Raw genomic sequence first — 16,893 nt, forward strand, 5'->3', positions numbered from 1 at the left:
GTCTGTTCAAGGCACTAGGGGAAGAGGAAGGACAAGGTAAATAAGGTAGGAATTCCTGCAGGGTGGAAAGGGAAGAAAAGTTGTGGTGGCCCATCTCAGGGTGTTGGATCCTTAGTGGAATAAGAAGGGTGTCTGAGGATGAGGCACAGCCTGATGTTACAGACTAAGGCCTATCAAGATAAAGAGACTATCATATAATAGGCAGCTTTGGTAAACAGTGTTGGAGCTTAGTGGTTAAGAAAGGCATTTATATGGGAAGACAGCCTACCATGGTATGGTTAAAAGCCCTGGAAGGGGAGAAGGACAGTCATATGGTGGGGGAGGTAAGACATGGGGGGAGGCAGCAGAATAAGATTATCAGAGCTTGAGATGGATAAGGGGTGAATATACTTGAAAGGGGTGATTCTAAATTAAAACAGGGTTAAGGAGGCAGCCTATACCAGTGGGGAAAGAGAAAAGGTTGGTTACACAAGGAGAATTGATCAAATAAGAAAATATATTCCCCCCCCAAAAAGAGAACCAGTTTTCCCACAGTCAAAAGGGAGCTGTAAATATGAAAAATGGAAGACTAACATGAATCTTATAGTATTATTAGATTGGATTAGAGAGATGAGAAATAAGTATGGATTGTGTTTGTGTGTGCATAGATATACGGGGTGCATATGTCACACACAGCATGGCATTTAGAAACAAGATCTGGGTGCTAGACAAGTTCATTGGGTATCACTGATGGGTATCTATACGTACACATATTCCCTCACTGGGAATATGTGTATGTGTGGTGTGTGTGTGTGTGTGTGTGTATTATATATATTATATATTATATATGTGTGTGTGTACATATATGGATCTTGTATCCATATATAACTTAAAACAAATTAAAAAACAGTATGATGAACCTGGAATATTCAGTACGAAAGTACTCCAGAAAGACAAATACCACATATTCTCATTTATATGTGTAATCTAAAATAATCAAATTCATAGAAGCAGAGAGTAGAATGGTGTTACCAGAGGTTATGGGGTGGGAGAAATGGAATACGATGGTCAAAGGGTACAAAATCTGAATCAGATAGAAAGAATAGATTTTTCTGTTTTTTGAAATCTATTGCACAGTATGGTAAATATAGTAAATAACAATGTGTTATACATTTCAAAATCACTAAAAGAATAAATTTTGAATGTTTTCATCACAAAAATACTGTGGTATTTAAGTTAACGTATATGTTAATAAGCTTATTCCACACTGTATTTATAAACCATAACATCACTATATTTTTATTTATTTTATTCTATTTTGTAGTTGGACAGAATGCCTTTATTTTATTTGCTTATTTTTATGTGGTGCTGAGGATTGAACCCCAGTGCCTCATGCATGCTAGGCAGGCACTCTACCAATGAGCTATAGCCCCAGCCCCTATAACATCACTTTATAAGACATAAATATATACAACTAAAATTTGCTAATTTGTACTTTAAAAAATAAGCAAACAGAAAAATAAAATGTTCAAAAAATGACAAAAATAGATAAGCCAACTCAGAGATCCCACTGATCATATCTGGTGCAATTTGAAAATCTAAATAAATAATGAAGCAATGGATTATGGCCCACTGAATAAGAATCAAGAAGCCTATATTAAAATAAACATATGAGTAAATTTAAAGCACTGTAAGGAATAAGATATAGTCCGAAAATATTCTATAAATAATTTATTAATTATAAAATGGAAAAGAATAACTCACAAATGAAAGGCCTGGCAGACAACCACTTAATCAAGTAATCAGAGTGAACATAACCACTAATAAAACACACTGAAAACTGTATACCCAAGTGCCATGTGAGAAAACAATGAAAAGAACACGGCACAATTTTTATGATATTCCTAACTAAAGATCATAACTTGATTCTATTTAAGAGATTATATCAGAAAAATCTAAAGCTGGGTATAGTGATACACTCCTGTAATCCCAGCTACTTGGGAGGCTGAGGCAGAAAGAATACAGGCTTGAGGCCATTCTGAGCTAAGACTCTGTCTCAAATTTTTTTTTTTTAAAGGCATGGGATGTAGCATGCTTATCCTGTGTGAGGCCCTTAATCTGAAGTACAGCAAAACAGAACCTGAACTGAGGAATATTCTACACAATAGTTGGCTTGTAACCCTCAAAAGTGTAAAAGTCATAAAAGTTGAACGAAGAATAAGGAATTGTTCCTGACTGAGAAAAAGATAAATGATAACTAAATAAACAAACATAATTTTCACTAGATCATTTTGCTATAAAGGACATTATTGGAACAACCTGCAAAACTTGAATTGTATAAGTGTATTAATTTTCTGGATTTTGGTTGCTATATACTGTTGTACTGTAGGAGAATGTTCTCGTTATAGGACTCACTATGGTGGAAACTTATTCTCAAATGGCTCAGTAGGAAGAGGGTTTATTTATTGTACTTCCAAATTTTCTATAAGCCTGAGACACTTTGAAAGTAACCAAAAATATGTTGTCATTATTTTAGAAGTCAAAATAGAAATGGTAGGGCTGGGGATGTGGCTCAAGAGGTAGCGCGCTCGCCTGGCATGCGTGCGGCCCGGGTTCGATCCTCAGCACCACATACGAACAAAGATGTTGTGTCCGCCAATAACTAAAAAATAAATATTAAAAAATCTCTCTCTCTCTCTCTGTCTTTAAAAAATGTTTTTTAAAAAAATAGAAATGGTGAGGAATTTCCAAAATAAAATGTAAGTGAAAAATCATTTTTTAAATTATGTATACTACAATGGATGTTGGGTGTATACACATCAGAATCAAGGATGTTTTCAAAAAAATAGTGAAGCCTGACAGTCCAACCAAGGTCAGTTAAATTTCTAGGGGTAAGATGTAGGTATCAGTATTCTTTAAAAGCTCTCTAATAATTGCAATGTGAAGTCAAGGCTGAGAACCACTGGCATGTGGCAGGCCCTGGAAGCTCCAGTTTAGGCACCTTCTCTGTGCAGTTTTTCAGGCCTTTCCCTGATCACTTTCTCGACTCCGCCCTGAATTATTAGTGTAATAGTTTAAATCACATTGTGTTGCAATAATTTGTTTACAATAGTTTTATTTCACACTAAAACACATTACTTCTAAAATATGGGTTGCTACCTTAGTGTTGTATCTTGCCTGCTTGGTACAGTGAGTGTGCTCAGGTCCATAACAGACACTTCAAAAATGTTGATTGTATCAGCATACTACAGTGATACAGCCATGTCAATGTTTATAGCAGGTCAATTCACAACAGCTAAACTATGGAACCAACCTAGGTGTCCGTCAATAGATGAATAGATAAAGAAAATGTGGTGTATATATTCAAAGAAGAAGCTTTTAAAGAAGAATGAAATTATGGCATTTGCCAATAAATGGATGGAGTTGGAGTCTATCATGCTAAGTGAAGTAAGCCAATCCCCAAAAACCAAAGCCCGAATGTTTTTTCTAATATGTGAATGCTAATTCACAATAAATTGTGTGTGGGGGTCGGGGATTGGGAAGAACAGAGTTACCTTAGAGAGAGGGAAATAAAGGGAGGGGAGGGGAGAAGATATGGGCATAAGAAAGACAGTAAAATGAAACACACATTATTACTTTATGTATATATATGACTGTATGACCAATGTGATTCTACAACATGCACAATCAGAAAAATGAGAAATTATATCTCATCTATGTATGATCTATCAAAGTGCATAAATGCATTCTACTGTCATGTATAACTAATTGAAACAAATAATTTTTTTAAAAAATATTGATTTTAGGGCTGGGGATGTGGCTCAAGTGGTAGCGCGCTTGCCTGGCATGCACGGGGCACTGGGTTCAATCCTCAGCACCACATAAAAATAAAATAAAGATGTTGTGTTCACCGAAAACTAAAAAATAAATATTAAAAAAAATTCCCTCTTTAAAAAAAATATTAATTTTAAAAAGAAAAATAAGAAAAAGTAAAAACAGAAGAAAAGGAAGAGAGAAGGGAGACAGATATGTAAACAAAAAGTTATCAGAAGGGAGTAATTTGGCTTTGCAAACTCCTTTTTCTTTGGCTGTGCCCTACTAAACTATCTTGTGAAACCAAAGTATGCTCTTCAATATCAGTTGTACTTAGAAGTACCAGAGTGAACTTTACATGTTCTCCTAAAAATATAAAACTCAAGCTACTTTTCTTAAAGTGGTTTGGAACTCTGCATGTTTTTTTCCTCTAGGTAAAAGATTCTTTGTGGGAAAAAAAGAGAAATTCCCCACCCATCCTGACATACTCTTAAAAACATGGAAATATTATGGTTACTCTGTAACCAAGATTTTTCTGTCTTCTAATATCAGGAATTATAAAATTACTAAGATAATAATATATTGAAAAATTGTGGCAGAAATGATGCACATTATTATTCAGTTTAAATAACTTTTATCACTTACCTTATCTGCACACATAGACACTTTAATATCCTGTTGAGATATTTCATAATGTCGGATATTAAAAACATAATTACCAGCCAATTTCAAAATATCTGCTGATATATACTCTAGTACAGCCACAATATATAGGGACACATGGTAGTCCACTTTATACCCCAAAACTTCCTGTGGAAAAAATAAATAATTTAATTTCAAAAAATAACACTGTCTAGTATCAGTTAAACACTTAAAAATTTCTATTTTTTTTCTTATAAAGAACTTTCTATAAGTCAAATGTCTCAACTTATAGGTATTACAGGATATAAAATTACCTTTTAATCCCAGTGCTACAGGCGTCAAAATTTTTTTTAAAGATATCTAATCGAATAAATCTGATTTCTTATTAAATGAGAATAGTTGATTCTAATACAGAAATTACGAGCTGTACTTCACTGAAACCTCTTAACACATTATCTAAAACCCATTTGACAAATATCTCCTTTCTTCAAGGACCTTGTTTTAAACCAGCATCCCCTAATTATAACATTTTCTATTGGAAGGGAGGATGTGTGTTTGTGTGTGTGTAGGGCGGGTGTTCTTGAAATTTCTTCAAAATGGTCTTTGAATCAATATACAACAAGCACATTCTAGAGATTAAATAATATTCTCTGGCCTGCTTTTCTAAAGTGTAGTGAAATATCTGTATTACAGATTAATTTTAAAATGTTTATGACATTTTAAAATGACATTTTTATATTACATATACTTTTTTAATATTTATTTTTTAGACACAATATCTTTATTTATTTATTTTTATGTGGTGCTGAGGATTGAACCCAGGGCCTTGCACATGGTAGGCAAGCGCTGTACGGCTGAGCCACAACCCCAGCCCACATTACATATACTTTTGACGTTACGTATACTTTTCTAATCAACCAAAGCTTAAGAATCATGGCCAAATACATAAGAACCAGTCAGGTTAGCATTCCTTGAAAAGTGCCACAATGCATTCTCACAACTAATAACTTTTAATATTATTTGAAAGCAATCCTAATTCATCAGAGCACATTTATTTTTATTTTGTTCTTTTGGGGCAGGCAGTGCTGAATATTGAATACAGGGCCTCACATACATTAAGCATGTGCTCTACCACTGACATATACTTGCAACTCCTATTTTATTTTGTACACATACTAATATGCACATATGTATGTATATGTACAATACACATGCAAGTGCACATATATACTAACAGACCATGCTACATTAATACTACATAAATACACCAATGATTTATAAATATTTGTAAAAGAATTCCCCAAATGTTTAATCTTATTACCTTCAATGAAGGATGAATTTTGTCCACAGGTAGTAAAAGAGGATTTCTTCGTTTTCGTTTCTCTATGGCAGATTGTGCATCAGCAATAGCCCATTTGTCAATTGGATGAGGAAAGGTCTTTTGAACTCGTTCCTGTTCAGATCATTGCAATACCATCGCAGAATTAAGAGAAGTGTTCACAAATAGAAAACTCATTAAAAAGTCAACTTTAACATTATATTTACTGCAAACAGGGAACAGTATGATATAATATGTTCCGTTTACTATATTAAATAAATTTCTATGTTTAAAAAAAGGCCAATGGGGGCTGTGGTTGTGGCTCAGTAGTAGAGCGCTCCCTAGCACGTGCGGGGCATTGGGTTCAATACTCAGCACCACATAAAAATAAAATAAAGGTATTGTGTCCAACTACAACTAAAACAAAATATTAAAAAGAAAATAAAAGGCCAATAGGACTATTAAGATTTTTTCACATAATTTAAGATGAACTGGAAGCTGGGGATGTAGGTCAGTGAGAAAGCACTGGTCTAGTTAGTATGCATAGTACTACAAAAGTAAAAAAAAGATGAACTTGAAAAAGGAAAAGATATCATGTATAGGACATTAACATGAAATAGTTATCAGTGATCACGTTAAGTAAAGAGAATTTATAAAAACAGATATCATGAGATCATGTAGGTGTGGGACCTCAGAATGACCATGGAAATACAGATTTTGGCAAAAATAATCCAAGCCTCTGTGGTTCACCTAATTTTAAATTTAACAAGTGATTGACACAAATAATGAGAAATACTGATACCTGAATAAAACTTCAATTTAGCAAAGTTTCCTACTTTTAAAATTATATTCTCATATTTTAGCAAATTTAGCTACTGAAAAGTATTCTTTCATTGTATTTATTTAAAGTTCAAATCTTTCAGTGGAGAAGTATAAAAAAAAATGTTTTAATTCCAAGGGTTCCTGAAAAAAATAATACCTTAATCACCACAAATTAAGATTTTCCTTAATGCTGCAAGTTATTGCTTTATTATAGAAACAATCTTCAAAAGAAAGATAATGTAAATTTTATAGTACAAGAGCAATTTTTAAAAGCTGTACTAGTACTTCTACAATTCTAAAAATACTCCCATGAAACTAAGGCAAAACAAGTATTTGAACTCTAATGCACACACTCTTTTAGAGGTAGATGTATTTTTAATCAATAAGCAAAAGTTTACATTTATCTACTGAAGTAATATTTGTATGCAGAAAATGGCACAGATCTTAAGTGTACAATTAGATGAGTTTGTTTTGTTTTATATGGGGGATTGAATCCAAGAGTGCTCTACCACTGAGCCATCCTTCCATCCCTTTTTTAAAATTATTTTCATTTTTTATTTTGAGACAAGGTCTCACTAAGTTGGTTAGTGCCTCCATAAATTGCTGAGGCTGGCCTTGAACTTGTGGTCCTCTTGCCTCAGCTTCCTGAACCACTAGGATTACAGGCGTGTGCTACCATGCCTGCCCAACTTGATGAGTTTTGAAAATGTTCACACTTTTGTAACCATCATCTAAATCAACATAGAGAACATTCTATAATTGATATCCATCCTTCCTAGGCAACCACTACCTTGATTTCTACCACCATTGGTTTTACCTGTTTTTAAAGTTCTTAAAGTGAAATCTTACATATATGTACTCTAGGTTCTGGCTTTTTTTCGCTCTGTGATTTGCAGCTATGTTAGAGCACATATTAATAGTTGCTGATTAGTATTTCATTTTATGAATTTACCACTATTAAGAATTAAACTGCCTAGACATTCACATATAAACCTCTTCAGGAACATATATTTTCTTTCTCTAGGGTAAATTTGGAGAACTGCTGAGTCACGCAATAGATATATAACTTTATTAGAAACTGCTAAACGATTTTCAAAAGTTTTTACACCAGTTTATATTCCCACAAGCAATATAAAGAGTTCCAGCTGCTCTATACTGTCACCAACATGTGGCACAATTAATCTTTAATTTTATAGCTTTTGGTTGATGTGAAATAATATCTCACTGTGATTTGTTTTGTTTTACTTTTGCATACTAGGGATTATACCCTGAGCCTCATGCATGCTAAGCAAGTGCTGTACCATATAGTTGCATCCCCAGCTCATTGTGATTATTTTTTACAAATATTTTTAGTTATACATGGACACAATATCTTTAGTTTATTAATTTATATTTATGTGGTGCTGAAGATAGAACCCAATGCCTCACATGTGTAAGGCAAGCGCTCTGCTACTGAGCCACAACCCCAGCCCTCTCATTGTGATTTTAATTCCTATTTTCCAGATGACTTCTGAGCTTTAGTACCTCTTCATGTACTTATTAGCTATTAAATATATTTTCTTTCATGAAATTTCTTTTAAAGACTTTTGCCAATTTGGGGAAGAAGGTATATTTTTCTTATTTATTTGTAGAAGTTTTTTAACTTATTCTGGGTTCAAGCCCTTTGTCAGTAATACATTTTACAAGTATTTTCCCTTCATATGGGATTTGTACCTTTTTACTGTCCCATCAATTTTATTCTTTCTTAGTTACTGTGTTTTGAGCCCTATTAAAAAATATTTGCCTAACCCTTCTGGGTGTAATGATACACGTCTGTAATTCCAGGATAAGGATCACAAGTTAGAGGCCAGTCCTAGCAACTTATGAATCCTAGCAACTTAGTGACACACAGTCTTAAAATAAAAAATAAAAAGGGCTGGGGATATAGCTCAGTGGTAGAGCACCCCCAGGTTCAATCCCCAATACAAAAAAAAAAAAAGTATGCCTAATCCCAGGTTAATATGATATTCTCTGGCATTTTCTTTTAGAAACCTTACAATTTTCAGTTTTTATGTCTATGTCTAATTGCTTTTGAATTAATTTTTATCTGTGGTATGAGATAGATTTCAAGGTTTTCCCCTCATAAATTTGTCCAATTGTTTTAGTATTTTTTTAATGAAAAACTTTTCTTTCTCAATGAACTACTTTGTAATCCTAGCAACTCGGCAGGCTGAGGCAGGAGGACTATAAGATCAAAGCCAGCCTCAGCATCTTAGCAAGGCCCAAGTGATTTAATGAGACCCTATCTCAAAACAAATAATAAAAAGGGTTGGTGATGTGACTCAGTGGTTAAGCACCCCTAGGTGCAATCCCTACAAAAATAAAACAGACCACATATATCACATATAATTTCAATGGCTCATTACTAATAATTTAGAATAATATAGATCCACATACAATATTTAATTTGTACTTCCATGGCTCTTTGAAATAACAAAATAATTTTTACCTCAACATCTTGAACAGTCCTTGGTTGGGCCATGCATAATTTATTAAGCAGCTGAAAAATCAGTTCTTCAATATAATAAAGAGACTCTTCATTAGCTGATAGATTGGGATGTACTTGCTCCTGAACCTTAAAATAAAAGTTCTCAGTTATAGTACTGGTAAAATAATACAAAATGAATAAAAAAAAACTAAGCAAATCTTATATATAATTAATATTTTGCTAGGACGGTTACTCTAATACAAACATAAATCAAAATGAAAAACTATTTATCTGTCCATGTAAACTTTCCTTAACTCACAGAGCAGTGTTTCTTTATACTTTGGATCTTTTGAAAATCTGTGAAAAGGCCATTGAGTGTTCTTCTCCCTCAAACCAAAAAGCGTGTGTGTGTGTGTGTGTGTGTGTGTGTGTGTGTGTGTGTCTATACAATTTCAAAGGAATCATGGATACCCTAAAGCCAAGTAAGAAAACTGCTAGGTCATGAACCCCAGCAATAAAGGTATCTTTGAAAAAAACATACTACTATACAAATTATACAGATACTTTATGAAGTAGGTGCTACTGAACTTTTATAATGGCATATGTTGCTTATTTTACCACCTAACTATGTAGAACCCTTTTTGTTTTTAATTTACTAAAGCTAAACCTTAATAATTTTATCCTAAAAATATCCAGTTTGACTGGATATGAGAAATACAGTAAGTAATATTGCCTACCATAGAGTAGGTGTCTTATAAATACTTGCTAATAGAACTTAAGTACTGCTTTAAACTTTTTATGGCAGGGTATTAAAAGAATATCAGTGCCCTTGACAAATAAACAAATAAAAAATCCCCAAAATCTTTAATAGTCTCATAATTATTTTTAAAAATTGAATCATTAATTAAATCTACCCCACAAAGAAAACAGCATAAAGTTGACTATTTCATCTAAATTCTCAAAATTCAGGATAAAATTCTTCCTCATATCTGGATCATGTATTCACCATGAAACCAATAAATACCAATGAATGGATGGCTTATAATTTAGGCTTCACCATTTCCTGAGTAGTCTACCCTTGAATAAAATCATTGCAAAAAACATTAGCATAAAATAGAGCATTATAGCCTCTTATATTCTGTAAGTCTTATAAGATCTATAATGAAGTCCCTTCTGTCACTGCTAATATTATTTATTTGTATGTTCATTCTTTTTCTTGATTTAGTATCTCAGAAGTTTTATTACTTTTATTAATTGAATCAATTTTATTAATCTTTTCAAGAATTAATTCTTGACTTCGTTGATGCTATTTTATGTTTCATTTATTTTTGCTTCATCTTTATTATTTCTTCTGCTTTTTCTGTTCTTTTGCTAACTTTCTGAAAATCATTACTGTTCAAATTTTCTTCTTCAATATGAGCATTTTCTTAGAGTGCTACTTTTGTTAAAATCCACAGATTTCTTTAAAAAAATTTTTAGTTGTAGATTAATACAATATCTTTATTTTACATATTTAGTTTTATGTGGTACTGAGGATTTAATCCAGTGTCTCACACGTGGAAGGCAATCTCTCTACCACTGAGCCACAACCCTAGCCCAAAATCCACAGATTTTTAAAAAAATATTTATTTTTTTTAGTTGTAGTTGGACACAATACCTTTACTTATCTATTTATTTTTATGTGGTGCTGAGGATTGAACCCAGGGCCTTACATGTGCTAGGTGAGCACTTTACCGCTGAGCCACAACCCCAGCCCCAAAATCCATAGATTTTGATATGAAATATTTTGGTAAACATGCAAATATTTTGGTAAACAGTTCAAAATAACTGTTAGTATATTAGAAAAAAACAATAACATTAGTATTATGTTTTTTTCTAATATACTTTGGAATCTAGAAGTGAATTTCTTAACTTCTGAATATATGGGATTTTTTTAGGTTATCTTTTTATTGATTTCTAGAATAATCATGTGGTCAAATACACTTTTTATAATTTCAAATTTGAAATTTGTTGGGATTCAATATTATAATTCATTATATGGGCCTACTTGATTTCATTGACAAACTCATCAAACATTTAAGGAAAAAATGCAACAATCTTAAGCAAACTTGACCAGAAAAATAAAAAAACACTAACATTTCTAAATTAATTATGAGATTATCCTTGATATGAAAACTCAAAAAGAAAAATAAAAATTTTAGGCCATTTTCACTCTTCACAGAAACCAAAGGCTAAATAAAATATCAGCCAACTAAATTCCATAATATATATTTTAAAAGACTATATACAACATGACCAATTTGGTTTAACCCAGGAAGGTAAAGCTGATTTAATGCTGGAAAATCAAGTAATATAATTGAATATTTTAGATGATTAAAAGAGAAAAATAAGATCATCTCAATAGATGTTGACAAAGTATCTGAAAAATTTTCAACATCCATCATAAAATCTCTCAGTGAACCTCCTTAATTTGGCAAAGGATATCTAACCAAAAAAAGGTAAAATAAAATCAAAGTTAATGCTAAAACAACAAAAGCTTCATTTTGAGAACAGGAAAAGGGCAAGGATACACGCTATCATTATTTCTATTTCACATTGTACTAGAGATCCTGGTTAGTGCAATAAAGTGAGAAGAAGTAATAAAAGTATAAGAATTGGTAAGGAAGAAACTAATTTTCAGATAATTTGATTGTGCCTTGTGATAGCTGATTTGGGGGTACCTAGATATTTGATTATACATTATTTCTGAGTATCTGAGGGTATTTAAAATAAGATAAACATTTAAATTGGTAGAATTAGTAAAGCAAATTGCCCTCTCCAATGTGGGTGGCCTCATCTATTCTACTAAAGACCTATATATTAAAAGAATAAAAGACTAAGTAATAAAGAATTATTTCCTTGCTTGACTGTATTTGAAATGAGATATCAGCCTTCTGTGTTTGGATTAGGACTCACACTGGAACTCATAATATCAACTCTTCTGGTTTCTGGCCTTCAGACTCAGACCAGAACAATAGTATACTGGGTTTCCAACTTGCCAAATACAGATTTTGTACTTCTCAGCCTCCATAATTGCATGAGCCAATTCTCTTATAGTAGTAAATCTCTTTCTAAATATGTATGTGTGTGTGTATGTGTATTATTATAGTTTCTCTAGATTAATACAGATTAATACAACCATGCAAGACAAACCTATTGTACACATAAATTATCTGAATTCATAAAAAGTAAACTTTCATTTCTATGCACCAGCAACAAAGCTAGAAAATAAAATTTTCAAATAATAGCTTTTATAATAGAATAAAAATTATCATGTATTTTGGACTAAATCTTACAAAAAGAAGATGACCCCGTGGGAGAAAATCATACTATTAAGAGAAACTGAAAATCTAAATACATGAAAGAGAATACCTTTGTGATTATCGGACTTAATATTGTAAATATATTAATTCCCCACATGAAGTTAACAAAATTACAATTAAAATCGAGCAGGTTGATTTTGTGTGTGTGTGTGTGTGTGTGTGTGCGCGTGTGTGTGTGATGCTAGGGATCGAACCCAGAGCCTTGTGCATGCAAGGCAAGCACTTTACCAACTGAGCTATATCCCCAGCCAAGGTTGTTTTCTGAAATTGACAAGATAATTTCAAAATAAATTGACAAGATAATTTCAAAAATAATATAGAAAATGCAAAAGTCTAAGAAAATCAGTCACATACTCTTAAAGAAGCAAAAGTATTTGGTCCCCTAGTTGTTATTCTTTACTACAAACCTGCAGCAATTAATGGTATTGGCATAAGGATAGAGAAAGAAATCAATGGAACAGATGAGAGTCTTCAGAAGCAAGATTATAAGTATATGGACCCTTGACTTAAACAAAAGTGACAATTTACTAGAGTATGGGAGAGTGTAGACTGTGGAGAAGTAGGGCAAGTGGATGAACAATTAAGACACCTATATAGAAAAAAACCAAACTCAATCTCTACTTCATATTTTACATAAAAATCAATACTTGCTGGATTTCAGACCTATTAAATAAACATATTTAATAAAGTTCTGATAATGTAAACAGATATCTTCATGATCTTAGGATAGAAAAAGACTTACTATATAGAACACATAAGTTATTAACCATAAAGGGAAGGGGTAACACACTTTAACTATATTTAACTCAGATTCATCAAAAGCTACCTTAAAGAAAGTAAAAAGGTAAGTTATGGAAGTAGAGATGTATGTGACAAATATAACAAAATGATTCATATCCAGAATATATAAAGAACTTCTAAAACTTCAATAAGAAAAAAAATTATCCAAACCCCAATAGAGGGGTTGGTGTTATGTAGCTCAGTGGTACAGCGCTTGCCTAGCAAGTGTGAAGCACTGGGTTCTATCCTCAGCACCATGTAAAAATAAATAAATAAAAAGTATTTTACCCATCTACAACTGGAAAAAAAAATAGAGGGCTAGGGACATAGATCAGTTGTAAGAGTGTTTGCTTACCATGCACAAGGCCCTGGGTTCAATCCCCAGCACCACCAGTGGGGGAGAAAACCAAACTCAGTAGAAAACAAATGCGGGTATGGATAGGGGATATAGCTCAGTAGTGGAGTGTTGCCTAGTATGAGCAAGGCCCTAGGCTTGATTTCCTGCCCTGCAAAATAAAAATAAAGGCAAAAAATACTTAAAATGAGGGCTGGGACCATAGCTCAGTGGTAGAGCACTTGCCTGGCATGTGTAAGGCACTGGGTTCAATTCTTAGCACCACATAAAAATAAATAAAATAAAGGTTAAAAAATACTTAAATGAGCACTTCACAAAAGAAGAAATTTAAATAGCCAACATACATATGAAGATACTCTAGCTCTTTAGTAAACAAAGAAATGCAACTTGAACCACACTGAAAGTTATTACCCACTCACCAGTCAGCAAAATTAAAAAGTCTATTAATATCAAATATTGGTGATTATGTGAAGCAATAGAAACTCTCATACACTACCAGAGTGTTAAATGGCTCAATTGCTTTCAAAAATTTCACCATTATATACAGACATGAGCCACATGACATTCTGGTCAGCAACAGATCACACATAAGAGAGTGATTCCATAAGATTATAATGGAACTAGCCAGATACATTGGTGCACCTGCTATAATTCCAGCTAATGGAAGTCTGAGGTAGGAAGATTCAAAGTTTGAGGTCAGCTTAGGCAAATTAGCAAGACCCTATCTTAAAATTTAAAAAAAATAATAATAATAATGGTCTGGGCATGTAGCTTGGTGGTAGAGAACTCCTGGGTTTAATCTCCAGTACCACCAAAAAAAAATTTACAATGGAACTGAAGAATTCTTAATACCTAGTGAGGTTATAGCTGTCCTGAAGTCAACATTGTTATATTGACACTACTCATATGTTTGTGGTGATGTTGGTATAAACAAGCCTACCATTCTGCCAGTCATATCAAAGTATAGCACATACAATTCTGAAAAGTGCATAATACTTGACAATGATAATCAACAACTATGTTACTAGTTTGTGTATTTACTATCCTTTACTTTTTATTTTTATTTTGGAGTACGTTCTTGCTACTTATAAAGAAAGTTCATAGCCAGGTGTGGTGGCACACACCTATAGCCCCAGCTACTCGTAGTCCCAGCAACTTGGGAGCTGAGGCAGAAGGACTGCTGAGGCAAGAAGATTGCTTGAGTCCAGGAGATTAGTGCCAGCCTAAGCAGGACCCCATCTCTTAAAAAACAAAAATGGTAAGTTTACTATAACAGAGAATGCATTAAAAGGGCACAGTAAGTGATTAACCAGTAAGTGATTAATCATCTAGGTTTGTGTAAGTATACTCCACGATGATCAAAAAAGGACAACATCACCTAACAATCCATCTCTCAGAATGTGTCTCATCATAACTATATACACACTGATGCACACACACACACACACACATTCTTTAGAATTATGCATCTAATGTAGTAGACGGTAGTCACACGTGGCTAATGAACACCTATAATGTAGCACCACTGAATTGAAATGGACTCTAAATTAGAGTATAAAACACATACAAGAATTCAAATATTTAGTATAAAAAATGTCAAATATCTTAATTTTTATATTTATTACATGCTGAAATGATTATATATTTATTAGGCTAAATAAAATATATTATTGAGGGGCTGAGGCTATAGCTACATGGTAGAGCACTTGCCTTACACATGAAATGCACTGGGTTCGATCCTCAGCACCACATAAAAATAAAGATATTGTGTCCATCTACAACTAAAAAAATACTTATATATATATATATATATATATGTGTGTGTGTGTGTGTGTGTGTGTGTGTGTGTGGGTGTGTAATTGAAATCAACTTCATCTGTTTCTTCTTTTTAAATGCAGCTTGAAGAGAATTTTAAATTATATATGTGGTTCACATTATACTCCTATTACATATCACTATTCTAGAGAAATGAGCTCATATGTTTACCCAAAGACATGTACATTCAACTAGAGTATAATAGATATGTTGTGGCATGTCCATACAATGGAATATACACAGCAAAAAAAATTAACAGTATTAATGAAAAGCACAAAAAATAGATACATTTTCAAAATAATGTTAACAAAATGAAGCCAGACAAAAAGAACACATATGATGGATTCTATTCACAAAGTTCAAAATCAGACAAAATTAAACTATGGTATTTAGGGACACCTTATTAAATGAGAAAATTATAAAGAAAAGTAGTAACTACCATAAAAGTGGGTTACCTTTACAGAGATATAATGAGATAAATTCTGACAATGTGCTTCTTCTAACATACAGTGTGCTGGATGATAAAACTGGTGTCCCTTAAATTGTATACTTATCCTTTATGCATTTTTCTGATTGGGTTCCAATTCATCATAAACAGGATTTAAAAGTAATCATCAGGCAAAGAGAAAATCAAGGGGTGAAATTATCAATAAAATAAGTCTAAATAGCCATTTTGTATACAGTTCAATGAAAAAAATTAAAATGTCAGAATTCTGTACTGGCACAGCAGCACACACCTGTAATACCAGCTACTCAGAAGAGATAGGAGGATCACAAGTTAAAGGACTGGGGATATAGCTCAATGATATAGTGCTCCAGAATTCAATCCCCAGTACACACCTCCCTCCCTCCCTTCTTCCCTCTCCCCCCATCTCTCTCTCTCTCTCTCTCTCTCTCTCTCACTCTCTCTCTCTCTCTCTCTCCCTCTCATACACATGCAGTCAGAGAGTATCCTACAAGATTGGGAGGGAGGAAGAGTGGATTATATACAAGCAGCAGACACGAGCTAGTTCCTGACTTTAATATTAATACTAAAAACTAAACAACAATGAATTCAAGATTTCAACAAATTATCAATCATCTGTCATAGTAATGTAAAGATATATGTAGATATAACAAGGTAAAAATTTTTATCTCCCATATAGTCTTTCTCATTAAGCCTCTGTAGGTTGTATCATACTAAAATGAGTATAAAAATCATGAAAGAGAAAAATCCAGAATATAAGAAAAGAAGAAATCAACATGGAAAAAAGATCAAAGGAATGCCTAGGATGAAATGAAGGTAAATTATAGGATGAGAACTATTTAATAAATAGAAATGTCACCAGTCCAGATTCAGGTCAGAAGGCTCTGGGGGAAACTCTCAAGAAAACAAAATTGATAGAATACCTGATGGAACTAAAAATCTTGAGAATATAGAAAACTGGTACAGAGTTTGAGTTTGAGAATTGATACACAGAAAACGTACAAATAAGAAACCAAGATAATTATTAACACCAGTAAAAGCAAAAAGGAAAGAAGAAGTGGTTTAATACAAATA

General features: G+C 32.9%; 1 protein-coding gene across 2 annotated transcripts in view; it reads right to left on the reverse strand.

The window, feature by feature from the left end:
• Sos2 (SOS Ras/Rho guanine nucleotide exchange factor 2) overlaps positions 1-16,893 on the reverse strand; it is a 94,137-nt gene that overhangs the window by 64,458 nt on the left and 12,786 nt on the right. Inside the window, exons 2-4 of one of the 2 annotated variants that reach the window (XM_076850260.1) lie at positions 9,063-9,188; positions 5,756-5,887; positions 4,438-4,602 (exon numbers count right to left, since the gene is read on the reverse strand). In XM_076850260.1, coding sequence (XP_076706375.1) covers positions 4,438-4,602; positions 5,756-5,887; positions 9,063-9,188 — 423 coding nt within the window. The remainder of the gene's footprint in view (positions 1-4,437; positions 4,603-5,755; positions 5,888-9,062; positions 9,189-16,893) is intronic. The other variant, XM_076850261.1, reaches the window with a different exon arrangement.

This window comes from Callospermophilus lateralis, chromosome 3 (genome assembly GCF_048772815.1).
Source record: "Callospermophilus lateralis isolate mCalLat2 chromosome 3, mCalLat2.hap1, whole genome shotgun sequence".
NCBI lineage: Eukaryota > Metazoa > Chordata > Mammalia > Rodentia > Sciuridae > Callospermophilus > Callospermophilus lateralis.